Source organism: Labeo rohita, chromosome 22, assembly GCF_022985175.1.
Source record: "Labeo rohita strain BAU-BD-2019 chromosome 22, IGBB_LRoh.1.0, whole genome shotgun sequence".
Taxonomy (NCBI): domain Eukaryota; kingdom Metazoa; phylum Chordata; class Actinopteri; order Cypriniformes; family Cyprinidae; genus Labeo; species Labeo rohita.
This window is the reverse complement of record NC_066890.1, coordinates 42,699,929-42,727,654: the sequence shown is the minus strand read 5'-3', so window position 1 is coordinate 42,727,654 and position 27,726 is coordinate 42,699,929. Positions and strand designations below refer to the sequence as shown.

General features: G+C 35.0%; 2 protein-coding genes across 3 annotated transcripts in view; one reads left to right on the top strand and one right to left on the bottom strand.

Moving 5' to 3' along the window:
* The first annotated feature begins 11,776 nt into the window (after nt 1-11,776).
* Nucleotides 11,777-27,726, top strand: part of cenpp (centromere protein P) — an 87,577-nt gene continuing 71,627 nt past the window's right edge. The window contains exons 1-5 of one of the 2 annotated variants that reach the window (XM_051094195.1): nt 11,777-11,800; nt 23,144-23,284; nt 23,476-23,627; nt 23,742-23,830; nt 25,425-25,513. In XM_051094195.1, coding sequence (XP_050950152.1) covers nt 23,160-23,284; nt 23,476-23,627; nt 23,742-23,830; nt 25,425-25,513 — 455 coding nt within the window. In that variant the 5' untranslated portion in view covers nt 11,777-11,800; nt 23,144-23,159. Of the gene's footprint in view, nt 11,801-22,518; nt 22,633-23,143; nt 23,285-23,475; nt 23,628-23,741; nt 23,831-25,424; nt 25,514-27,726 lie in introns of those variants that run through there. The other variant, XM_051094194.1, reaches the window with a different exon arrangement.
* On the bottom strand, nt 13,803-22,309 carry nol8 (nucleolar protein 8). The gene is made up of 17 exons (XM_051094188.1): nt 22,241-22,309; nt 21,454-21,591; nt 21,259-21,321; nt 21,098-21,176; nt 20,871-21,021; nt 20,706-20,774; nt 18,203-20,470; nt 17,338-17,505; nt 17,128-17,241; nt 16,960-17,044; nt 16,752-16,881; nt 16,581-16,664; nt 16,209-16,501; nt 15,926-16,061; nt 15,266-15,327; nt 15,075-15,157; nt 13,803-14,032 (listed from the first exon to the last, which is right to left on the bottom strand). Exons 2-17 carry the CDS (start codon nt 21,578-21,580, stop codon nt 13,973-13,975), a joined length of 3,972 nt encoding a protein of 1,323 aa, XP_050950145.1. The 5' UTR covers nt 21,581-21,591; nt 22,241-22,309; the 3' UTR covers nt 13,803-13,972.

The following is a 27,726-nucleotide window of genomic DNA, read 5'->3' as shown; positions in this document are numbered from 1 at the left end:
AATTGGAAATAAAATGAATAAAAACAATAAAACGCACAGCAAGATTACTAAAACGTTAGCTAGAATTAAAATGAGAAATAAAAAGCTAATAAAAACTAATAAAACTAATAAAAATGACTAGTTATTATAGTGTACTATATACTTTTAGTTTACTATACTTTTATTAGTAACATATATAAATATATTAAAATTGACAAAACACACAACAAAGTTACTAAAACATTAACTAGAATTAAATTGGAAAAGAAATAAATAAAAGTGACAAAATGCACGACAAAGTTACTAAAACGTTAGCTAGAATTAAAATGGGAAAACTAAAAATAAATAAAAATTATAAAATGCATAACAAAGTTACTAAAATAAAAAACGAATAAAATGTAGCTAGAATTAAAATGAGAAATTAAAAAACAAATAAAAATAACAAGCATAAAAAAGTTACTAAAACAGCTAGAATTAAAATGAATTAAAATGACAAAAACAACAAATTAAAAAATGACAAAATGCACAACAAAGTTAAAACATTAGCTAGAATTAAAATGAGAAATAAAGAAAAAATAAAAACGACAAAATGCACAACATAGTTACTAAAACGTTAGCTAGAATTGAAATGAGAAATAAAAAAATTAATAAAAATGACAAAATGTGCAACAGTTACTAAAACGTTAGCTAGAATTAAAATGGGAAATTAAAAAAACTAATAAAAATTACAAACCGCATAACAAAGTTACTAAAACGTTAGCTAGAATTAAAATAAAAAATGTAAAAAATAATAAAAATGACAAAATGTGCAACAGTTACTAAAACGTTAAATAGAATTAAAATTAGAAAAATAAATAAATAAATAAATAAATAAAAAAAATGCCAACACACAACAAAGTTACTACAACGTTAACTAGAATTAAATTAAGAAATATAAAAATGAATTCAAAATATAAGTGAAAACTACAACAATATCTCGATACTAACATAACTGCGTTTTGGATGCTGTACTTGTTTTTAATGTAATGTAAATGAAAAATATAATACATAATACATAATAAGGTTCTAATGCAATTTGAAAAAAATAAAAGGCAGGACATAAAATACTAAAATAAGAAATGATGTATATCTGTTTTCAATATTTTCTTTGTATGTGATTGTTTTCATTCATTACAGTAATGGGAATGTGAAAAAAATGCAAAAATAGCATTCTTGACAGATTTTCATGAAATTTACTCTTGTTGGTAGATAGTTTAAGAAAACCAGTGGTGACCAGTTACAGCACCCACGAATGCACACTTTCCCTTAAACCCTAACAAAAGACTATTTCCTCAGTGCAGTGGACTGAACTTTTTACCTCTGTTGCTCTATTCAAACACACGCACATTATCCAACTGGTTCAAGATTAAATACGCTTTATGCCAGGAACAAGATTTTGTGACCGGACATGTGTCAAACAAGGCAAAGCCGCCCTTTGGACCAGAGCTTAAGGTGTTAGATCAAATATGTGTTGTGGCTTGTTATCAAGGTTGGCGGAGGAGTTAATCAGTAAACAAAGTGGTTTAATATCAAACTCATACTGTAAAATAAAATGATATAACATTTAGATCATTTTTAAAAAAGACTCTCCCATTCTGTAAATGGGCAGGTGGCATGACAAGCCTGGGCAGTGGCTTGCATCATATTTATAATCACGTATAATTATAATGACCTCATGCTGATTCAGAAACTACATGGAATACTTGCACTTGTCAAAGTTAATAAAAAAAAAAAAATCAGTCTTTCAAGCCAAATACATTATGTAAGTGACATTTTGGGTTACCGTTATAAAAGGAAATGTAGATTTCTAATACAGAGACTCTCAAATACGGAAGATTAAGATTCCAAAATAAGCAGAAGACCTTGATCATGTGACACTGATGGTGGGAGGAGGGGAGGAACAGCATAACGACTGCTAACAGTCAAGCTGGAACTTTAGTAAACACAAGACTGTGTTGGTAATGTCAAACCTGGCACTCCATGCATGCCTCGTTCTCCTTTTCTGTATCTTTTAGAAAGTATGTCATATTTATATACTGAAATACCCATGAAAGTCAACATGGCATGAAAACTGACCCTATTTAATACCCGTTTATCATGCTGTTGTGTGTGATTAATCAGTACACATTATTTAAACTTAAAAAAATGTATTTGTAAACAATATTTTATATGCTAAAAGCTACTGAATAAATTAAAAGCTAAACAAGCTACAATAGAGACAGACACCTAATTAGTTAGGGTTAGGGTTAGGGTTAGGGTTGCATGTTTGGTTGCATGTAAAACATTAAACCAAAACATATCAATTACAGATCGGTCCAACAGTTATCGGATCAGGGAAATACAATCTACTACAGTAAAACTTTACATGCAAAGTAAAATGTGCGCTGTACCTTTAAATGCCCTAGAGCCTGGCTACAGTTGAGTGCTGGGGTGGATGTGTGTGTGTGTTTGTGGGGGATGGGTTCCTCTCAAAGGCCTTTGCTATAGAAACAAATCCGTGACCTGTGGTGTAAACTCTGGGTGGAAGAGGCGCACAATCACACCCTCTTTTTCTCTTTCAATGACATGTCGTGGCATGCAAGACCAGAGGCCTGTCAGACTGATTCATAACTGTTTGACAGGACGAGCGAGTTATCAATACAAACTAGTGTGTTGTCATGATCCAGAGTGTTTTTACGCCATCAAAAGTCAAACACTGATTCATCCTGCAATGTAAGTGTGTACTTCAAAAACAAAGCATTTTAGTAAGCAACCCGCTAGTTAGCGAGACTTTTTCTGGGAATGGCTTAAAAAGGTTGTTTGGAGAGACAAGGTACATATTTATAGCTTAAGAGTGTGGTTAGCAACCTTTAGCTGTGATTATATTCACAATGTAGCATAGAATCCAATGGTATAACTGCTAATAAACTGCTGACAATGTATCTTAAACACTTTGAGTCACTATAAAACTGTCTGTCAGATAAATGTACATGTGCTGAAGTCATCATAGTGCATTAAAGATACATTTTTAGCATTTAAATAGATAAAAAGGTTCGTTTAAGACAAACTTTAGGTTGGCTTGTGAAAGCCCATCTTAAAAGTTTAAAGCAGTTGTAAAAGCCTGAAGTTTGAAAATGTAGATGGATTACGTAGATATTTTTGCTAGCATGTTTTTAGCATGATTAGCAAGTTATTAGCATGTTGCTAACATGTTTCTAGCATGATTAATGTTACTAGCATGATTAGTATGCTACTAGCATGTTTCTAACATGATTAACAAGTTACTAGCATGATTAACATGTTAATAGCATGTTGCTAGCATGCATATAGTCATTTACATTTGTATTTAACAGACAGTTCAAGATACATTTTTGCGGTTCATTAGTATGAGGTTCCAGATGTGCCAAAAAAAGAGTCAACTGTTTAGTGCTTTGTACTACACATTTGTCTTTGTCTACAGTCATTGCCAACTTGTTCAGATAAATCATTGTATGTTGACATGTATGTTGTCTGTTGACGTCGTCTTAATCTGTCGATCTGCCTGCTTTTTCTCTGTTGTCCTTATTGTTGTCCTATCTGCCGTTTTTCCTGTCAACTTACTCTGTCGTCCTTATGGTCGTCCTGTTCTGTCGTTTTTCCTGTCAACTTATTCTGTCGTCCTATCTGTCATTTTCCTGCTAACTTATTCTGTCTTCTTTATTGTCATCCTGTTCTGTTGTCCTGTTCTGTTGTCCTAACTGTCGTCCTGTTCTGTCGTCCTGTCATTTTTCCTGTCAACTTATTCTGTCTTTCTTACTGTCATACTTACTGTCGTCCTGTTCTGTTGCCCTGATCTGTCATCCTGTCGTTTTTCCCGTCAACTTATTCTGTTGTCCTTACTGTCATTCTTACTGTCCTCCTGTTCTGTCCTCCTTATTGTCGTTTTGTTCTGTCGTCCTTATTGTTGTTTTGTTCTGTTGTCCTTATTGTCGTTTGGTCTGTTGTCCTTATTGTTGCGTTTACTGTCGTTTTGTTCTTTTATCGCTGCATATTCGACTAGGCTGCTTTAGGGACCGTCTACAACTTCACCTCACAGTACAAAACGAAGTCCAATGATTCATTCAAATTAATGTTTACAAGACTATTGTAAATGCCTAGTGGGCAAACTGACTGAATATATTTTGTAAATATCTCACCTTAGACAATACTTCCAACATCTCTCTTACTATCCGTACAGTACACTGTAATTTTTCATAAAATATTTGTGTACTGTACAGTAAAGGAGATATTGGATGACAGAACAATACGACAATAAGGACGACAGAACAGGATGAAAATCAGGACGACAGAACAGGATGACAGAAAAAGACGACAATAAGGACGACAGAAAAAGACGACAGTAAGGACAACAGAACAAGACGACAAATGGAGTTGCTAAGTACATTCTTTAGCCATAAATATGCACTTTTGCATTTTTGGACGAGAGTAAGGACGACAGAACAGGATGACAATAAGGACAACAGAACAAGACGACAATAAGGACGACAGAACAAGGCGACAGTAAGGACGACAGAACAAGACGACAATAAGGACGACAGAACAGGATGAAAATCAGGACGACAGAACAAAATGACAATAAGGACGACAGAACAAGACGATAGAACAGGATGACAGAATAAGACGAGAGTAAGGACAACAGAACAGGATGACAGAAAAAGACGACAATAAGGACGACAGAACAGGACGACAGAAAAAGACGACAGTAAGGACAACAGAACAAGACAACAAATGGAGTTGCTAAGTACATTCTTTAGCCATAAATATGCACTTTTGCACTTTTGGATGAGAGTAAGGACGACAGAACAGGATGACAATAAGGACGACAGAACAAGACGACAATAAGGACGACAGAACAAGGCGACAGTAAGGACGACAGAACAAGGTGACAGTAAGGACGACAGAACAAGACGACAATAAGGAAGACAGAACAAGGCGACAGTAAGGACGACAGAACAAGGTGACAATAAGGACGACAGAACAAGGCGACAGTAAGGACGACAGAACAAGACGACAATAAGGACGACAGAACAAGGTGACAGTAAGGACGACAGAACAAGACGACAATAAGGAAGACAGAACAAGGTGACAGTAAGGACGACAGAACAAGGTGACAGTAAGGACAACAGAACAAGACGACAATAAGGACGACAGAACAAGGTGACAGTAAGGACGACAGAACAAGACGACAATAAGGAAGACAGAACAAGGCGACAGTAAGGACGACAGAACAAGGCGACAGTAAGGACGACAGAACAAGACGACAGTAAGGACGACAGAACAAGGTGACAGTAAGGACGACAGAACAAGACGACAGTAAGGACGACAGAACAAGACAACAGTAAGGACGACAGAACAAGGCGACAGTAAGGACAACAGAACAAGACAATAGTAAGAATAACAGAACAAGATGACAGTAAGGGCGACAGAACAAGACGACAGTAAGGATGTCAGTAAACACGACAGCCAAACGACAATAGGGACAACAGTAAAAACAACAGAAAAAGCAGGCAGGATGACAGATTAAGACGTTGTCAACAGACAACTTACACGTCAACATATTCTGATGTACCTGAACAAGTAGGCAATGACTGTAGACAAAGACAAATGTATAGTACAAAAGCACAAAGCTGTCGACTCATACATTAGCAGTTAACGCCATTTGAGGCTACATTGTGAGTATAATCACAGCTAATGGAGTTGCTAAGTACATTCTTTAGCCATAAATATGCACTTTTGCTTACCTCAGTAACTTTTCTGTTTGTATTGTGTAGAATTTTTTGTGCTAAAGTCATTTACATTTATGTATTTGACAGACACCTTTACCAAAAGTGTCTAATAGGCCATTCAATATACATTTTAACAGTTCATTAGCAAATAGCGCTATTACATTGTGAGAATTATTATAGGTAAAGGAGCTACTAAAGGAACTACATTCTTAACCATACCTTGCTGTGAAAAAAACTGCTGAAACCAGCCTATATGACTTTAGCTGGTGTTCCAGTCCAGTCATAGCTGGTTTGCAGGCTGGGAGACCAGCTGACCAACCAGCTAAAACAAGCTGAAGAAAGATTTGCCAGACTGAGAGTCCAGTTTAAACCAGCCAACTAGACCAACCAACCAGCATGACTGGTTTGAGCTGCTTTTCTTTCAGCATGGAAAATGTACCTTATTGTCTAATCCAATAACTTTAGTGCTTTTCATGTTAGCAGTTAGCGCTATTGCGTTTGATGACTAATGAACTGCTGAAAATGTAGTCTGAATGCGCCGTGAATCACTTCAGATAAAAGTGTCTGTCAAATACATAAATGTAAATGTAATGTGTCAAATACATAAGATGTAAATTTAGCTGACTTTAGCTGAACACCATCCACGCAACGCAAACAAGATCTGTTTTTCTAAAACGGCAACAAAAGCAGCATTGATAAGGTGAAGGCACGACCCATAGACTGTGAATGTGGGTCCGTTCCCTTCCCCCGCTGCCAAAGACGCTGCGAGCAGGATTATTCAGCGAGATAATGATATAAGAGAACACTCAATCCCAATCGACTCTCTCCCTCCCGCTGACTCGCTCTCTTCCTCTCGCACGTAGCTTAATCTCCTAACAGGCCCAAAGGCTGCGCTTCATGTTTTACACCCCCTCCCTTTCCCTCTATATCCTCTCCTCTCCTTCACAGACGTCTCTGACAATAAAGTGCCTCCTACACCCAATATTGAGCAAATCATGCGCCATGAAAGCGCCCCGTTTCATGCCTATGATCCGTCTCTGTCAGCCTGGAGTGGTTGGAGCACTGGGGTTTGATCAACGGGACTGTTTTTGTCAAAAATGCAGCAGCTTTTGAAAGTAAAATGGGGGTTTTCATTGTCAAAGAGGAAGAGGTTGTTGACCTTTGGTTATCCCCTCTTAATATCTTCTTAGTGAATTTGGGAGTAATGGTTTAAGATGAACACTGATTGAAAAGAACCTTCTATATGACTGAAAATGAAACACAGATTGCTGTTTTAGTTATACTGTAAGAAAACACACACACACATACACACACGTTGTGCGTCCATGTTTTTTGGGGACATTCCATAGGCATAATGGTTTTTATATCGTACAAACCGTATTTTCTGTCGCCCTACACCTAAACCTAGCCCTCAGATGAGACTGTGCACACTTTTACTTTCTCATTCTGCATGATTTATAAAATTTATGAGTTTTCTTATGGGGACCTAAAAAATTTCCCCACAGGGTCAAAATTTACTGGTATTACTATCATTGTGGGGACATTTGATTCCCATAATATGATAAATAGCAGGTACACACATACACATACACACACACACACAGAAAAAAATTTGTCCTGGAATTGGCCCATGTGTTTACAAACGTTTCTTGCGTATAAAATATTTAAATAATTTTGTTAAGCGTGTTTGTATTTTTTATTATTTAAAATATTTATAAGTTAATTTTTATTTCAGTTTTAGTAATTTTAGTGCTTCAATTTAAATTACGTCTTCTTCTTTTTTTTTTTGCTAAGGCAACAGTTCTAGTATTCATGTTTTGAGTTTTCATATTTTATTGATTTTATTATTTTATTTTATTTTGTGGTTTCATATTTATTTATTTTTTTTCATTTTTATTTTAATTTATTTTTATCATATCTTTTTTAATTGTATTTTATTATTTTATTTTTATTTTTTAACTTAATTTTGTGTTATTTTATTTTATTTATTTTTCATTTTACTTGATGTCATTTTATGTTATTTTGTTTTCATTTTGAGATTTGTTATTTTATTTTAGCTATTTTTCATTTTATTTTGTTATATTGTTTTCTTTTTTATTTTATTGTTAATTTTTTATTTTATTTTTTCATTTTATTTTGTTTTATTTATTTTTTTTTTTTTTTATGTTATTTTATTTATTATGTTTATGTTTTCATTTTCAGATTTATGATATTTTATTTTATTTATTTTTCATTTTTTATTTTATTTATTTTGTTTTTATTTTTATTTTATGTTATTGTGTTTTTTTCATTTTATTTTATTTTTTAAAATCTTTTTATTTTATTGTTTTTCATATATTATTTTATTTTATGTTTTCATTTTCATTTTCATTTTTATTTTATTTTTTCATTTTAATTTAATTTAATTTTATTTGTTTTAATTTTGTATTTTATTTTATTTTTTACATTTAATTTACTTTTTATTTTTTTAATTTAATTTTTTTCATTGTAATTTATTTCGTTACCTAATTAATTACCAAATTACCAAAAAATTGTTCTGTAATTTTCAATTACCAAAGAACTGATACCAAAAGAAACTGATTTGTGATCATTTTAGTTTTAGTTAACAGTAACACTGTCCTGATGTCAGTCTTGCCATTTCGGATTCTCCCTCTGTGACTGTGTTTGTACCCAGCTGCAGTTACGGTTAATGTCATTTTATGGATGTGATTCTCACTTCTATAAATGAACCATTTTGATTCTAAGAAGATAATCTGACCGCATGAACAGTACGTTAGGTGAATCCTTAACATTTCTAGGTGTTTTCCTATGTACTGTTAAGGGAAGCATCACTGTTACTGTTTCTCTTTTTTAGTTTGATTTGGCCTGAGCCATGTGAGCTAAAAACCACATAAAAGCACATAGCAACATACTAAAAACCCTCAGAGCTCCTTAGCAACCGCATATAGCAATACTGGTTATACACCACAACGCCAAAGCGCTGAGAAAGCAGATTTCACGTGAGCAAAACACAGTTACTTCATGGCTGCACTACATTATCTTTGCACCTGTAAAGTAAATCGACATACATTTTGCAGCATTGCTGCTTGGTAACTGGTTTTAATGTAAATGGTTTTGCTAACAGGCCAGCGTTTGTGTTATTTTTGGTGGTTTCTGGATATTTGAGGCGTTCTCTAAATGACTCATCTGTATTTTCTTCCACAGGAAACAGATGCTTTGTTATGATCATCACGATTATTTAAAGTCAGTCAGAGAAGTACAATTATGATGTCTGCACAGTAAATGCATTTAAATGCTCACAAACAAACGGGATGTAAAGTTTACCGAAAAAATGTGAAGTAACACTCGTTTACAAAGGTTTACATGAAAGCCATTTCCGCTGCTGAATAAAAAAATAAAAAATAAAAAAATAAGTTAATTGCGACACAATTCTTTGTTCAAATACAAACTTGCAATTTTGAGTTATAAAGTCCAATTCCAAGGGGGAAAAAGACAATTCTCACAATTCTCACTTAACTCGCATTTGTGTGCTCTATAGTCAGAATTGCGAGTTTATGTCTTGCGATTGCAGTTCTGATATTGTAACTCGCAATTATGAGTTTATATCTGTGAGTTTATATCAGACATTTCACAATTCTGACTTTTTTTCTCAGAATTGTGAGATGTCTGATATAAACTCTCAGTTCTGAGAAATAAAGTCAGACTTACTTGATATAAACTTGCAACTGCAAGAAATAAAGTCAGAATTGTGTGATATAAACTCAGAGCTGCGTGTTTTCATCCCACAGTTCTGACTTCTTTCTTGCAACTGTGAATTAATATTTTGCAATTTTTACTTTTTTTCTCAGAATTGCGTTTTTATGTCATAATTCTGACTTATTTCTTGAAATTGCAAACTTATTTCTTGCAATTCTGACTTTCTCTGAATTCTGTTTTTATCTCACAATTCTAATGTTTTTCTTGCAACTGCGAATGTATATCTTGCAACTGACTTTTTTTTTGCAATTGCTAATTTATCTCGCAGTTCTAATTTTTTAGAACTTTTTTTTGCAATTGCGTTTTTCTTGCAATTGCAAATTTATATCTCACAATTCTGACTTTTTTCTTGTAATTGCAAATTTTTATCTTGCAATTTTGACTTTTCCTCAGAATTGCATTTTTATCTCGCAATTCTGACATTTTTCTTGCAATTGCCAGTTTATATCTTGCTCTATATCTATACTGACTTTTGTTGCAATTGCGAATTTATATCTTGCGACTGACTTTTTTGCAATTGCAAATTTATCTCGCAATTTTAATAACTTTTTTCCTCAGAACTGCATTTTTCTTGCAATTGAATATATATACAGAATTTATATCTCGCAATTCTGACTTTTTCTTAGAATTGCATGTTTTCATTCACAATTGTGACACTTTTTCTTGCAATTGCAAATTTATATCTCGCAATATTGACTTTTTCTAAGAATTGCGTGTTTTTATCTCACAATTCTGAAGCTGAATTGAAAATTTATATCTCGCAAATGACTTTTTTTCTTGCAATTGTGAATTTATTTCTCGCAATTCTGAATTTTTGTTAGAACTGCTTGTTTTTATCTCGCAATTTTGACTTATTTCTTGCAATTACAAATTTATCTCGCTATTCTTACTTTTTTCTCAGAATTGCGTGTTTTTATCTGGCAATTAAGAATTTTTTCTTGCAACTGCAAATTTATATCTCACAATTCTGACTTTTTTTGTGAAAATGCAAATTTATATATCGCAATTGTGAGCTCGTCATGCAATTCTTAGAGAAAACTTTTCTCACAATCATGAGAAAAAACATCAGAATTGAAAAAAAACCTCACAATTACCTTTTTTATTCAGTGGCGGAAAAGGGCTTCCATAAAACCTCTAAAAAATGTGCATAAATGAAATTATTTTGCTAGCTCAGAGATGCTAAAGCATATCTTTATTTATCTTTTTGCTTTAACATTAAAATACGATAATACCGTTAGATATAATGCAACATTTCAACTTGAAATGCTACAGTTATAATATGATTTGTAATGAAAATAATGCAAAAAGACACACCAGTGTCATTCTTGTCATTGAAGAAGCTTTCACATTGAGAGCTACACTGTAAATACACAAAGACTGAAGCTTAAAATGAAGACATTTGCAGCTTTTTAAACTGTTACTGTGCAACCAGATCTACCCGCACAGCGACACACCCCTGAACTAACTATATGCCTTTGAGTAAATAAACCTCAGCCTGTTGCAACAAGCATATTGGAACACTACTAATTTTAGTGCCACTCAACACAGTCCCCTTTCCTTCTTTTTTAAACTTTCCCCTATTTCTCATTTCTGTGCCAAACACTGTTTGTGTAAAACTAAGGAGGGTTGGAAGAGAGGTATTTTGATTCCTCAGTGCAAAAACAGACATTCCTGCTGTCACACACTAACATGATTAGCCAAAGCAACAGCCAATCAGAAATCAGGAAGCCTTTAAAATGGCCGTTGATGACAGCCCCTCATATTAGCGTCATCCTATCACGGAAGACGCCGATGTTATCCGAGCCCTAAGGTTTGGATGTGAACAGTAATAGTTATGGATCCAAAAACAAGTCCTCTTTGAGAAGTCGAAGGGCAGGATGGGGTGGGATTTGAGGAACAGAGGGAGGAGTGTTTGGGGTGAAAAACACACAAGACCTTTAAGATGGAAAAGTACTGACTTTTGAAAGTTTTTTTTTCATAAGTAAACGCATTACGGATAATTGCAAAGTCTTGCGCAATAGCATCTGTTGCTACAGACTGCAACTGTACGTCAATCATTTGTTTCTAGAAATGCTAAAGCTAATATTTTAGTGTATTGTCATAATTTACGTATTTATATAAGATGCAAAGTCCTAAGCAGTTTAAAATATGTGTAAAACCACTCAGTTTACACTTGCAGGCACAGTGTGTCTGTGTGTCATTTGGGGGAAGGGCTGTTCTAGTCAGACTCAGGCTAGTCACGTGACTCTGCCTTTCTGAGCTGGCCAACGCATTACTAACAGGTAACTGTGGAAGTTATTCGCACTATGAGAGGAATTTACTTAGTAAAATGTAAATATTTCAAACCAGGACGCATTCCGGATCCTCCCCGCTCAGAAATTAGCCTCCCTTTCTCATAAAAAAACATCCACGGTTCATTCATATCTGTCAAACAGCTGGCTAATCTTTCCAAACACAAGTTAACCGATGAAAAACAAGAAGGGGAGTTTAAAATGAAGGAGATTGTGCTGAGTTAAAGTTAAAATGGAGAAAGCAGAACCGTTTTGGGCTTACCATCCCCCATTCACACATTAGCATTACAGTTAGCGTCACAAAGTGCTTAAATGTGAGATCTGCCTTTTGAAAATAGGCTGTAAGGACAACCTGAATAGGTTAGAGTCTGTTTTAACGTGGATTTAACAATTTAACATTTGTTAACTCTTTCGAAAACATGCTTAACAGTGACAGAATTGTAATCAAAATGCTAATCTGAATAAACTTAATGTGACAAAACTTTAATCTCCACACTATCAAGAACTTTTTCTGCAGACACGAATAATTCCTAAAATCATGTGGTTTGTTGAGGAGAGGTTTGTTATTAATATATTTAGTGATAAAACTTTAGCAAAGTGGGTAAAAATCATCCCATAAACAAACTAAATGAACTTAGAAACCAAAATATTGTACTTTTTGTGGCTGTTTTGGAACAAACCAGTAAAATGCTAACTAGACTCAACATTTACCATTAGCAACATGCTAAGAAACACTCAAAACATCATAACAGAGTGCCTTTTATTTTACCTATAATATTCCAGCATTAAACATGATCAAGCCTGATGGCCACACATACGACTTGGTAATACAAAATGTCAGTTTTGGGCGACTTATGTCACTGCAGAACAGCTGCTTCATTCCTTCACGAGCTATAGACACCAGCTGTGATGTCACAGTGAAATCGGAAACCACAGCGTCCTGTTTATACACAGAACAGAGTGTTCATGACTATAGAACCACGTACGTGCCACTTTGCCTATACAGATGAAAACCACCGTCAGTCAAACCAAAGTGAATGGTACAATGATGTTCCTTAAAACACACACACACCCACACAGATACAACATACGCTAGCTGGGCAGAGTCAAAAGGTTCCTGTAGATTTATTAAGTGTTTCATCATCAGACTAAAATAACAGTGTAAGATTTTTGCTCCTTGATTAATTGCATGTTTCATTCTTGGCCTTTGCACAAGCTGACGCTAAACAAGTTTACTGCCAACTTGCCTGAGCTTGTGTAACTTTAAAACAATTCACAGTCTAATCGAATTTGCCATTTAATACGTGCGACAGTTCATTCAAAACATTGATTTACAAATGGCAACAAAGTGACCTGTATATAGCTGTGTATTTTTTGTACACATATGCAGATTCTTATTATGTAAGATATATTTTTCATATTTTAGAGACGTGTTTCTGTAAAAAATATTAGTTAAAAATCACAAAAATGTGTTATCGAAACCATATTTTTAATAGTTTACACAAGAGTTAAGCCTTCAGTTACCCTTTTGCACCAGTTAGGGTAAACTGCTTGAGTCTGCAGATAAGGGTAAGAATAAACACTAGGGGTCAAATATCACTATCATGAGCCAAAATGGTATCTAGGACAAGGCTGAAGGGTTTTCTCAATCACTTTGCACGTACAAACACGTTTTTCCCCTCAGATGTGAAGTGGCTTTGTCACTGTCGACATTGTGTAATTCTTTCTGAGTGACTAGATGCAAAAAAAAAAACACAAGGAATAACCAAAGTTGTGCATATGCATGATGTAACATTAGCATGATCTTCTGTGCAGAACATACGTGCTAAACGGTCTTTAGTGTGGCACGTGCAAACACGTAAAAAGAACAGGGTAGGTTTTGTAGAAAACAACTTTGTGGGTTGATCCCCTGGTTTGGAGAAAGTGAGTGGAGAATGAAAACAAACACTGAAGACCGCCGAAATGGTCATGAACGTATTATCACACCGCCCTCTAGTGGTACAAACTGGCATTTATTCTCAAATCATTTCGATCATACAAAGAGAATAATTGCATTAGACACTTATTTTGAATAATAAATTACAGCTATTAAACAGAATATGAAAAATGTCTCTGTTATCTTTTTTTTTGTAAAAAAAAATGTATTTGAATACTTTAAATCGTTCAGGTCTTCAGCGAAGGCCTTTGGCGTCTTTTGGCATCTCTGTGTTTCTTGCGACATTCCTGTTGGGGAGAAAAACGACTAATTAATGTCATGAATATAAACTGCTAACCAAATTTCAGTACCTTTTAAATGTCACGACAATTTTAAAATGTGTTGAACTGGGAATTTGCAATCGTTTCAAGCAAAGGGTCTGAACATAAAATGTTATATTTTAATAATATGCACATAATATGCATTTTAAAGGAAAAGTTCACTTCCAGAACAAAAATTTACAGATAATTTACTCACCCCCTTGCCATCCAAGATGTTCATGTCTTTCTTTCTTCAGTCAATAAAAAATTGTTTCTTGAGGAAAATATTTCAGGATTTCTCTCCATATAGTGGACTTCAGTGGTGCCCCAAAGTTTGAACAGTTTAAATGCAAAACGGCTCTAACCGTTCCCAGCTGAGGAAAAAGGGTCTTATCTTGCAAAGCGATCGGTCATTTTTGAATCAAATTGATAATTTATATACTTTTTAACCTCAAATGCTCATCTTGTCTAGCTCTGTGATGCACATGCGTAGTCTGTGTAATCCGGGTCAATTCAGTAAGGGTAGGTCGAAAAACTCTCGTCTCGTTTTCTTCTTCAACGTCAAAATCGTCCAACATTTTGTCCTACGATTTTGAAGTTGGGGAAGAAAATGAGATGGGAGTTTTTTGACCTACACTAACTGTATTGGACCAGAAAAAAGACGAGCGTTTAAGGTTAAAAAGTATAAAATTGTCAATTTGTTTCTAAAATGACAGATCATTTTGCTAGATAAGAGTCTTCTTCCTTGGCTGGGATCAATTAGAGCCATTTAAAGCTGCATTTAAACTGCATTTTGGAAGTTCAAACTTAAGGGCACCATTGAAGTCCACTATATGGAGATAATTCCTGATTTTTTTTCCCTCAAAAAACAATTTCTTTACAACTGAAGAAAGAAAGACACAAACATCTTGGATGACAAGGGGGTGAGTAAATTATCTGTAAATTTTTGTTCTGGAAGTGAACCACTCCTTTAATATATTTTCAAGTTGAAGTCATAATGAAACATTTGTGAAATTAACATCTGTGGTACCTCTCTGAGTGACGTCCTCTTTTCTTCCCAGGCTTCCCTCTGGTCTTGTAGTTTTACGCTTCTACAAAACATTCCCGGCCCCTCTGAAGAAAAGTAGTAATCATTTAAACATGCTGTAGACATGATATTTTTAATTGAGCATGGATTTTTTTGTGAAAAAAAAAAAAAAAAAATCAAAGTTTAAATCTCACCTTTTAACCGCTCGTCACCTTGAAAGAAAAAGAAAAACATCTTTTTTGATGTTGTCGGTTCCCTGCGCAAAAGATAAATGTAAGTTTATTAAAAATGTAATCAAAAGCAGATTTACTAAATTTTGTTTGTATATAGATATACACCAAACATACATTGAAAGGGAATAAGATCTTCAATATTTGCACAGTGGAAAAAAATGGTTTAGAAACAATTTGTAAAATTTACTACAAATTGCTTGATAATTTCACAAACAATGAGAAACGGCAAGTAACACATTGAATTAAACAATTTTTAAATAGGAAAACTGAAATATTACTTTCTTGTAAAACATAATCCAATAATTCATATTTACAACTTTTATGGTGTATTTTAATTTTTCTTTGTTTTACATATTTTAAAATGTATTTGTACTTGTACATATGTACATGGGTAGCTGACGTAACAGTGTGTCCTATGGTGTGATTGAAAAATGAGAAAAAAAAAAAAAAAACTCTCTAACACAGAAGATAAACCTCTCTCATGCTATTTGTAACTGCACAAAGTTATTTGTATGTTAAGTTTTTTTTTTTCCCTACATTTTTGCTATGTCACACCATAGGACACAGTCCAATTTTTATTTGTCAACTACCCACATATTTTATAATGTATTTATTAATTACTCTGTAATTTTGCTGGAAGCAGATTGGTCCTCCTCAACCTCGTCCACTTCTTCCTCATCTGAACTGCTGTCTTGGAATCGAGGGTCCACTTGCCAAGAGAACTTGGCTCCTTTTAATGTCTCTATTTTGTACACGTCTTATTAGCCCCCCCCCCAAAAAAAGAAACCAGAACATAAACTACAACTCCGAATGAAAATATTTGACAAAACAATGTCATTTAAAAGTGCAAGGGTATACTCAACAATTTAACTTCAATGAAAAATAATGTAAATGATTGGTGCACCTGTCTTGTTGGTCGTCTCCGTAGCTGCGTCCTCGCCAAAGAAGGAGAACTTGAATCCACCTGAAGTGTCTTCTTTTGCTTCTACATTAGAACTGAAGGAAATCTCCATAGGTTTAATTATATCTTCAGTCTCTTCTGCCTCTTTATCCCAAAACACTGTTTCGTTCTCCTCCTGGTTGTCTTTAGACATCCCGAAGACTTCCTTTAAATCCACAGAGACGTCAAAGTAAATGTCCTTAGAAACTTCAGGGAGTTTTTCAGCCTCTATGCGTTTCTTTCGCTTTGCCGCTTTGCTGTCCGACACAAAAACGCAAATGTTAAATAACGTCACGGTGAGTCAACTAAGATTAAAGAAACAAGTTCACGTAATACCTTTCTTTCTTCGGTTCCTCTGTCTTGGTCTCAAAAGTAGCGTGTTCTTCTTGTGTCGGGTCGTAATGCAGGCTCGAAACATCTCTGCAAAGCCAAACAAGGCACATAAACCTTTAAAAACAAATGAGGAGACCAAAACATGCGTTTAAAGAACATCTGAAGAAGTCGTACTTGAACATCTTGCCCTTTCTGGTGTTTTGTGGTTGTACGTTGATGTTTAAAATGCTCTGGAGGATGTCTAGACTTTTCTTTTTCTCCTCAAGAAGTTGTTCGTCCACATTTTTTTCTGGATCCGCCGCATCTGAAATTTGAAACACTGAAGTTGGTGAATACTTCTTTCAAACACATTCAAACCCAAGAACATGCTTAAATAAATTACCTTGATCTTCATCATCACTTTCCAGAAATCTAGAATCGACCTGGAATCTTGAATCGGTTCCGAATCTGGCCTGCAGCGCCATGAGCTGGAATAAATATGATGACAGATGAATGAGAAATCAAACGAACTTTAAATCTCTCCATCCTGAAAGAGACTCTCAATCCAAACCTTCTGTCCAGCTTTGCCCTCAAACTGGGGCTTGATCTGGAAACGATCGTTCTCAGCACCTTCATCCTCATCTTCACTGTCGAACAGCTTGGTGCCAGCTGGTTTGTTGTTCTTCTGTGGAATTATGATGGAAACATTAAAAACATGAAGCGCACATCAAAGAGTTAAAAAACACTGACTTCCAATTCCAAACTTATTATTAATATTTGCCTTTTCTTTTGATGTGGATGTTTCTTGATCTTCATCAGATCCTGAATCGTCCTCAAAAAGGCTTTTTTTCAGGTTTCCTGGTTTTTCTGCTGGTCTGCTTGTGGTTTCATCCTCTTCTTCATCAGAATCAAACACAATGTGTTTGCTTTTGTTCACTTTCCCTGCGTCCTGAAAAAGATCATCTTAGAGTAAGTGACACCAAAAGCTTAAAACACTGTAAGACAGATTCAATTTTCAGTGAATAATGACTTTAAATTAGGGATGTAATGATATTAAAAGTCTTTGTCACTATAGATGAGATAATTTTATAATTAATGTACAATAAATCAATGAAATTCTCATAATCAAGACACATACATAGAGTCAATCAACAGAAAAAAAAAAAATGTACACAATTTACAAAACAATTAAAATATGTATTTATTATCAAAGATTTAGTCACATTTAGTCACATAACTTGAAATGTTTGTAAACTTGAAGGCCATATGACTGAAAAATCTTAATTTTTAAAATATTTTTATTTTTTAGTAAGTTTTGTAAGCCTTTAAAAAAAATGTATGCCAATAATAAAATTGGATACTATTTCGTCCAAATAAATTAAAAATAAAACTAAACTAAAAGTAAAAATCACTCATATTAAATTCTACACATGAATTTACACATCACAACGTTACTTTTTGAGAGTTAGGTGATAACAATGGTAATCTAAAATGCAAAAAGTAGGAAAAATGAGGATTAAAAATAAAACAATATGACGAAAATACATTTCTAAAAAAAAACAATAACCAATGTTGCACTGATTTATTGATTCATTGTGCATTGTAAAATACTTAAAATAAAAGTTTTATTGACTAGCTCTACTCACCACTTTAGAAAGAGCCCCTTGAATGAGTTTTTTCTGTTGCTCGGTTTCTTTCTGTCGTTGCTCCAGCGCCGCAAGACGTTTCTGGTTGTCCTGCTGTTGTTTCTGAGCGTCAACAACAGTTGAGTAAAGAACTGGTGGATGTGAAACAGCTTTCACCTGAACGTTCATTGAATTGTCAGGCTTGGAATCCTTTGTCTGAGTTCTGGACATCTCATCATCACTAGTTTCTGATTCCTCACTAGAAGAGTCGCTACTTGAGGATCTTGAGGTCTTAGTCTGTTTGGGTTTGACTGAGTTATCAGAGCTTACAGTTTTTACTTCGGTTTCAGGGATGGTTGAAGATGTTTTGGAAGTGAGGACTTTAGCACTATCTTCTTCCTCACTGCTTTCAGATTCTTCATTAGAAGAGTCACTACTTGAGGATCTGGAGGTCTTCGTCTGCTTGGTCTTGATTGGGATATTAGACATACCAGTTTTTACTTCCGTTTCTGGGATGGTTCTTGCCGATTGTGATGCTGAAGATGTTTTAGAAATGGAGACTTTAGCATTTTCTTCTTCCTCGCTGCTTTCAGATTCCTCACTAGAAGAGTCACTACTGGAGGACCTGGAGGTCTTTGTCTGCTTGGGCTTGACAGGGATTTTTGCTTCGTTGGAGTTAAGCGTCTTTATTTCGGCTTTAGGGATGGTATTTACAGACTGTGTCACTGAAGATGTTTTAGAAGTGAAAGCTTCAGTAGCATCTTCATTATCTTCCTCCTCACTGCTTTCCAATTCTGCACTAGAAGAGTCACTACTGGAGGACCTGGAGGTCCTTTGCTTGGGTTTGATTGGGCTCTTTGATTCGTTGGAGATAACAGTCTTCATTTCAGTTTTTGGAATAGTTTTTACAGACTGTGTTGCTGAAGATGTTGTAGAAGTGAAAGCTTTAGCACCATCTTCCTCACTGCTTTCTGATTCTTCACTAGAAGAGTCACTACTGGAGGATCTGGAGGTTTTTGTCTGCTTGGATTTGAGTGGGGTCTTTGAGTTAGCACTAACAGTCTTTAGTTCGGTTTCAGTGATGGTTCTTACTGATTGTGATGCTGAAGATGTTTTAGATGTAAAGACATCTTCCTTACCACTGCTTTCTGATTCTTCACTAGAAGAATCATCTTCTGAGATGGACGCTTTATTCTCAAGTCTTTTTGTGGTTGATGATGGACAGTTTGAACCCTGCGGTTGACTTGTATCTTCTGAGACGCTTTGTTCTTTCAATTTAATGTCTTGTTTGAGTCTTTTAGAAGATTCGCAGTCTATACTTTCGGCGACTCTTTTCAGGCTTGGCTCTGGACCTCCAAAGAGATCCTTAGTTCCAATGAAAGCAGGAAGAGATACAGTGCTCGCCTGATTTTTCTTCTTCTTACTTTCTTTCTCAGGGGTGTCGTCTTCAAGAAGCGAGGCGAGAATATCTTCTGGGTTATTGCCTTTTGTTTTGGGTGGTGCACTTGGGGGTTCTAGGTGGGGTTCTTCTGCACTTTCATCATCTGATATCTCCTCTGCGTTTTTAGCTAACCGCTCCAAGTCTGCTAGGGAAAGATCTAAACGGTAACAGTTCCCCATCATGGCTTCATAATCAGAATCTACACTAACATCATCATCATCAGATGCCTCATCACCACCATCATCAGATTCAGATTCTGTTGGAGAATCTTGACTAGCTGGAGATTCAACTTGTGGTTTTTGGGTCTTTCTCTGGGTGAGTATTTCATCTGTGTCAGCAGAGTCGTATTCCTCATCGTCTTTTGATGAAGTTAGGGACTTTCTTATGCCATCTTGTTCCGCTCCACCCCAGAAAACGTTAGACTTGACAATAAAATCATCTCCCACTACCTCCAGGTTGTCATCATCATCCTCCGTAATGGTTTGTTTTGGGTTCCTCAAATGTTCTTGAGCAACCAACATTCTAATTTCATCTTCAGAGTCGATGTCGCCATCCAAAACAGAAACAGTTTTTTGTTTTCCTGTCCTTGTAGCAGAGAGTCCGTTTTGTTGGATCGCCACTTTGGCAGCTGCATTAATTCCATTTCTCTGAGCCAAAAACAAACTCACGTCTATTTTGGATTTTTTGGGACATGGTTTCTGCTCTGGAAACTCTCCTCGCCTTTTCTTACTGATTTCATCATCTCCACCTTCAATCTCCCATGTCAGCTTGGACACTGATGTGACGTCATCTGCAGTCTCCAGTCTTTTAATGTTGTGGCAGTGTTTGGATGGATCATACTTAAAGATGTATTCAAGAATTAAGGGTAGATAGCGAATTAATTGGAAAAGTATGTTGATTTTTTACAAATTTTAAAAAAGATGTAAAAATGTAGGTTGGAAAATGCAGCTGGTTGGTTAAGGTTATGAACATCTCAATGAGTTGTTCCTCCAAGCAAAAGGGCAATTGCAAGCATATCTGTGTCAGAGTTTACCAATTAATTCTTTCTTAAATCCACTAGAATTGTAACACGTAAAAGGATATCTTGTTTTTTCTTTTGGACTTCAGATTCAGAACAGGAAGTACCCTCCCAAATTTACTCACAACCCAATTCTGGAAGAGTGGATAAACACAAAACCAATGTTAAATCAGCATCTGACCATTTTTACTTCTGGACAAAAGTTATTAGCAAAAGAAAATCACACAGACATCATGACCGGGAATTTCTGTTCCTGGAACGGCAGCTTTCATGTGGAAATTCTCAACGCCGGCCGCTTTAAGCGAGTCCAATAATTTCTCCTGAGGGATGATTTTTGGGGTCTTGGCCATTTCAACCAGTTGCTGTCGTTCCTCAGCAAGTCTGAAAAATCCCCCATAAAGATTTAGTGTATATAGTACAGTTTAACCAATATTTATTGATTGAAGTAGTTTTTTACCTATGCAGAAAGCTTTCTTTTGCCAACTGAATAAGCAAGGTACCACCTTTCCATGTGGATTTATTTAAGATGCCTACACCTGTATAAAAAAGCAAATGAACTAATTGATTTACTGCATGACAAAGAAAGCAAGAAAGAACTTATTAAATAACTGCACACACATCTTCTGTATTCGGCATCTGTGATGTTTATGTTGATGTAGCCAAATGTCTTCAGAGGAGCTCCTGCAAACAGATCACAAAGATGTCATGCAAAATGTAAATAATAAAAATAAAAAATATTACATTAAATTCAGCTCAAACATTCTGTTGCATTTAACAGTCAATCTTTTCTTTGGTTTTCATCAGAATTCCTACCATTTTCATCTTTCCTCGTAATGATTTCCACATCTGACACGTCGCCAAATTTTCCAAATCTGTCTTTGAGGTCCTTTTCAGACACTGTGTGGCTGAGACCACCGATGTACAACCGTTTCATGGCCATATTTCATGCAACTGTGTACCATCAAAACACACATAATGAACCACACAGAAGTCCCCATATAGGCAGGCATCGAAAAAGTGGCTTGTACAGTTTTGCAAAACTGACATTTGATAGTTATAAAGACGAACTCAACATAATACAAATACTGTGGGGAAAAAAATTAATAATTGTTGCAAGGGGGGCACCACATGATGTTATGATCCTTATTACTTTTATTTTTTTTACAATAATTATAATCTTTAAATATGAAAATGTATAAAGTTATTGCAATTTTCTATACTAATTTTAACCAATTAATTTGATTTATTTTTGTTTAATGTAATATAATTATATGTAATAAATACCTCAAGATTATAGAAGGGTTATGCAGTAACTGTAGGTATAACTATTATTACTTGCCTTGTACACAAATGTAAGCACTCATTCTTTAATTAAAAAGAGGACATTTTTAACTGCATTGCAAAATAATACTTACAACAACTATCAAATACTGTAAATTATATGTTTAAAAACATGAGACGTATAAACATATGATTACTACCGAACTACATATTGTATGATCCTACATTCTCAATGTCTTCAACATAACAGTTAAACAGTTCCAAAAAATATTCTATAAGGCAGAATAAAAGTATTATTATAAACTCAAATCAGACTTACGATCATGCCAGAGATTCACATGTACATTTTGATGTTACACTGTAACTGTTCCGCTGTGACACAACGGACGTGTTATTGGTTCCGCTTGCGAATGTAACGCAACATTATGGAAAGTTCCATCTAAAAAAACATACAGAATAAAGTAAACCAATTTTAGGCCACTTTTCAATGTAAAATTCACAATTATTACTATACATAGCAATATACATAGGTTTATAACAACTTCACTTCACAATAATGCTATTTAGATGAACATTCATATGTTTTACGGTTTTTTTTTTATATGGTTGACCCCTGCAGCTCTCATTTGGTATGTTCCATGTTGACGCGGGATTTAGTTGAATCAGTCAGAATCATAGAGTCGCACGTTTCATCTTCAGGAGTACATTAAAGTAAGTTTATTTCTTGAAACATTTGATTTTAAGGTTGATATAACTTCCACACAAAGTATTAAACTTATAAAAGACGTAACACACGGGTTTGTGTTAGAACTGTAGATATTTTACCTCAGTGAAATCTCATTGATTGTTTGTTTTGATCTGTCAAATCGAGCTCCTGTCATCGGATTTATAGTCAAGATATCGTTATGAAACTATGTAAAGGAATATAAACGTTTACAATTAACAAATAGACATCAGTTATGATAACCTGTCGGTTTGTGATACATTTGTAAAAAGGTTTTTGAGTGTAATGCCAGGTGTATGCCCTAAAATTTACTTAATAATGTTACATATTAGTTAGATAAGTTATTATCTATGATTAATTAGGACGTTTGCATATTAAAACTATACTGGAATGCAAGTGTAGTTATTATGTATATTATGTGAATTATGAAGTAATATAAAATGTATTTATCTCTCTCTCTCTCTCTCTCTATATGCATTTTAATAAACTGCTTTTTAGTCGGTTGAGGAAGATAATGGAGCAGAAATATGAGGAAGAGATCCAGATGCTCGAGCAGGAAATTGAAATGCTGGAGGCTGAACAGGAGGAGACTTTACGGTCCATTTTCATAGAGCATGGAGATCGACTACAGCGGGAGCTGTTAGTATGGACTACCTTTCATTGGATTTTATTTTGTGTAATAAGGGAATGTAAACTGGACTAAAAATGGAAAAAGCTAAAAAAAAAAACAAAAAAAAAAAAAACCCACAATGTCTTATTGTGATGTGAAATCTTTCAGGATAAATGGTTCGCTTGAAGACTGGAGGAACTGAATTATATTTTTCTTTCAGAAAGTCAGTCTGTGAGGAAAGGGGAGGAGCACAGAAACACACTCTTTCAAAGCTGATCACAGAAGTCAGAGAGCTGGAAAAAGACCTCAGACGACAGACAGAAATCAACGGGATTGCTCTAAATGAGTGTTTTGTGAAAACACTGCACAAAAGTGAGTTTTTTTGAAATAGTGTTCTTAAATACAAAATAATTAATATCAATTTTATAGTTTCTTGATTTAGAAAAATTCATCTGGGCTGTATATGAACTTCGGTTGTCTTTTCAGGTGAAAGAAAACTTGTACAGCAGCTCAGACTTGCAGGTCACTGCAGTGTACTTTTGTTCCAGGTTGAATTTGCAGTGACTGAGATTCAGGTACAAAGAAGCCACTAAATATTTATGCATGCACTTAATAGAATTATTTATTGAAATGAACACATGCTTCCAAAATGCATGCAAAATAAATAACTCTTTATGCAAATCAGGGTATTTTAAATATTCCTCCTGCCAGATGAGTGTATATAAGTTATATGCTTTAGGGCTTAAGATATACACACCCTGCAACTGATTGCAACAAACCTGTTAGGTAGAGAAAACGTTTTGTTTTAGAGCTTTCTTAGAAATGAAAATTTGGTGAAAATGTACTCACCTTCAGGCCATCAAATATGTAGATACGTTTGTTTCTTGGAACAAAGTTGGACAAATTTAACATTACATCACTTGCTCACCAGTGGATCCAATGGATCCAAAACAGCATGGAAAGTCAAAACATCTGATAAAAACATTGCAATAATCCACAAGTAATCTACACCACTCCCATCCATTAATTTCCAATTAAAAAATGTGTTTTTAAACAAATCCATCATTAAGACCACTGGTTCCAACAAAATGCTAGTTGTCTATCCTTAATATTGCTTTTTCCAGTCGAAAAGGTGTTTCAGATGAATAAGGAGAGGAAGCATTATTATGGAATATGGATTCATATTTTGGCCAAAAGCAACAGTTTAAAGTTAAGATGCCTTAACGATGGATTTGTTTTTCACAAACGGTTTGTTGCAACCATGGCCTTCAAAATCTTATACTTATGGTTAGGGGTTTGTTTAAATCCTGATCCCTAAGTATTCTGTATAGTCTGTGTAATGCTTGTTGGGGAGAAAGGTAAGTGATCAGTGATCAGATAAGTGTTTTGTATTATCAAGTGCCGTTCAGTTTTTCTTAAGAAAAGATGGTTGTTAAGTGCTGAAATTCTCACATATCATCTTCAATCATTTAAACTCCATGCAGTCCATGGTTTTTGGAACCAGTGATGAAGCCTGTGATGTTTATTCTTATACTCAGCACTAGAGGGCAGCATGTCTCCATTTTGACTGTGCCGTTCTTTCAGCATCTGAGATTTGTGCACTAGTCTTAAAACGTCTCTTTAGTGGATTAGTCTTGGCATTTATAGTTCTACCAGTTTTTCTCGGTTCTCTAAAATTTTCATGACAAGCATAAATCCAGCTCTTTGAGGGACCTCCCTAGCACAAATATTTACATAGTTGCATTAAATCATTCAGAACAGAATTTTTTTGGCTGGTGGCTGATGGCACCCTTAAAAACTTTAGTTATTTTAAACTGGCAGCTTGTGGGGAGATCAACAAATGACTCTGAAGATGAAGGTTTTATTTATGTTTGAACATCCAAAGATGAGTCACACTGAAGTCTTTACAAATTTTAAATCTTTACCGTGAGAATAGTTGATTATAAGTTTGAAGCATTATATCACGCATGTAAAGAAATTAAAGCAGATTCGTGCTCCAGACTTCACAACAACAAAAAAAGGTTTTTTCCAGAAGAGAGGGAATCCCATAAACCGTCAGTCTCATGACAGGTAATATAAAAAATGCACAAAAGCAGATCAGTTTAAGACTGTTTTTTGAGATCATTTATGATCTTGTCTAACTCCTGTTTTTTTTTTTTTTTTTAACAGGAGGATGATGCACTGCTCAGGAGAGTTACAGAGCTCAATATCGTTGTGGATGGTGTTGAATTTAAAGATTTCTCGGCATTTGTGTCCAGGTAGAGTGATGATTGGTAACTGCTTTAATATCATTAGCGTGTTTGTGTTTTAAAGGAGAAGTCCACTTCCAGATGTACTTACCCCCTTGTCATCTAAGATGTTCATGTCTTTCTTTCTTTAGCCATAAAGAAATTATGTTTTTTGAGAGAAATAACAATCGGGGGAATGCCCCGATTTTGAACTTCTAACATGCAGTTTAAATGCGGCTTCAAACGATCCCAAATGCGGTTGTAAATGATCCTGGCCAAGCAAGAAGGGTCTTATCTAGCGAAACGATCGGTTATTTTTATAAAAATAATACAATTTCTATACTTTTTAATTTTAAATGCTTGTCTTGTCTCGTTCTGTCAAAATGCAGTTTAAATGTGGTTTCAAATCATATCTAGTGAATTGATTGGCTATTTTTATTAAAAAAATACAATTCAAATACTTTTTAATCAGAAACGCTCAAAAACTCGTATTTTCTCCCTCAACTTAAAAAATAATTTAAAAATCACATCTTCTGCATCACTGCAGAAGTAAAGACCCAGTCTTTGCAAAGTAAGCATGCAAAGCAGATTAAACACCCTTAACAAAAAAGGTAAAACAGCGATATAGGGATTTTTTCGACATACCCTAACTGTCATGAACTGGAAAAAAAAAACTGTTTAGGCAGAACGAGACAAGACGAGCATTTGACATTAAAAAGTATAGAAATTGTATTATTTTTATGAAAATAAAATCGTTTGTAAACCGGGATCGTTTACAAACGCATTTAGGATCGTTTGAAGCCGCATTTAAACTGCATTTTGGAAGTTCAAAATCAGACACCATATCAGTCCATTATATGGAGAAAAATCCTGAAATGTTTCCCTCAAAAAACATAATTTCTTTACGGCTGAAGAAAGAAAGACATGAACATCTTGGATGACAAGGGGTGAGTACATTATCTGTCAATTTTTTGTTCTGGAAGTGGACTTCTCCTTTAATTGTGTTCTGTACACACATAATTCACTAAAATACAGGAGTGACAACTGCACTTACAGAAATTCTATGTGCTGTGTACGGAACACGCATCAGAAATGTGTCTTCGTCCATATGTAGGATGCAAGAAAATAACAGTGAAAGTCCTAACCTTAGCACATTTTGAAATGGGGCTAGTTGCGCTCACGAGCCCTGTGGTAAAGTGTCAGTGTTGGCAGATCTTCATAGAGAAAAACCAACAAACAAGGACAAGCACAAAAAAATCACCCAAATGCTTTTTGTTTTATAACACCAAAAAAATCATATATCTCTTATCCGCAACAGACCACATTGTTAACTCCATAGAGTGCCTACCTTTATGAGCTCAGACCAAACAACATGCCTAAAAGCACTTGTAAATATGAGGACATGGCAACACTGCAAGACAGCTCTCTCTAAAGCAGCCTCCCGAGCATAAACAAAACACAGCGCGTCTATCAGAGGTAGTTTATTTAAAGAGTCTTTTGCCAAAAGGGCAAAATTCTTAGTCACTCCCGCAAGACGCCAAAATGTTGCTATGATAACAAATGCCGGAGTGACTGCTACTCACTCCCGCATTTAATTGCAGTTGTCACTCCTGAAACTTGCAGTGTGTACGTGACCAATGAGAGTCCAAACTCCAGTCCATTAATTAATGTCTAGTGAAGTGACAAATTAAGACGTCATTATGGCGTTTTTAACATTAAACCATTGCTTTGGGCAAACTTGTGTGTCCTCTACCATAGTATGGCTTATTCTAATGAAAAAATGTTCTTGTCTGAATCAGGAGAGAAATATGCACAGATCAAGCATCGTTTACAAGTGAAAACAGTTCTAATATGTGCATTTTGATGCGACAGGACAACAGAGAATGGACCTTTTCAGTGGAGAAAGTGTTATTGATTACATTTTGACCTGAAGCAATGGTTTAAAGTTAAAATGCCTTTGTAATGGATTTGTTTCTTATAAACACAGTTTTCCACTTCACAAGATGTTAATTGATGGTCTGGAGTGTGGAGTACTTGTGGATTGGACTCTAATTCTGACCATAGTTGGGCATGTTACTTTAAAAAAGTAACTAGTTATAGTTACTTCTCACAAATAGTAACAGAGTTAGTAACTGAACTACATCATTATAAAAGTAACTAATTACCAGGGAAAGTGACTATTGTGTTACTTTAAAAAAACACCTTCCCGGGGCCAAATATCACGTTATTGGGGTCGCTTCAAT

Excerpts from the sequence above, each read along its gene's own strand:
- nol8 (XM_051094188.1), bottom strand. The coding sequence starts at position 21,580 with ATGGCCATGAAACGGTTGTACATCGGTGGTCTCAGCCACACAGTGTCT. Across the intron at positions 20,471-20,705 it reads AGTCCAAAAGAAAAAACAAG|ATCTTTAAGTATGATCCATC; the intron begins ATATCCTTTTAC and ends ATTCTTGAATAC. Across the intron at positions 17,045-17,127 it reads AGGGCAAAGCTGGACAGAAG|CTCATGGCGCTGCAGGCCAG; the intron begins GTTTGGATTGAG and ends TATTTATTCCAG.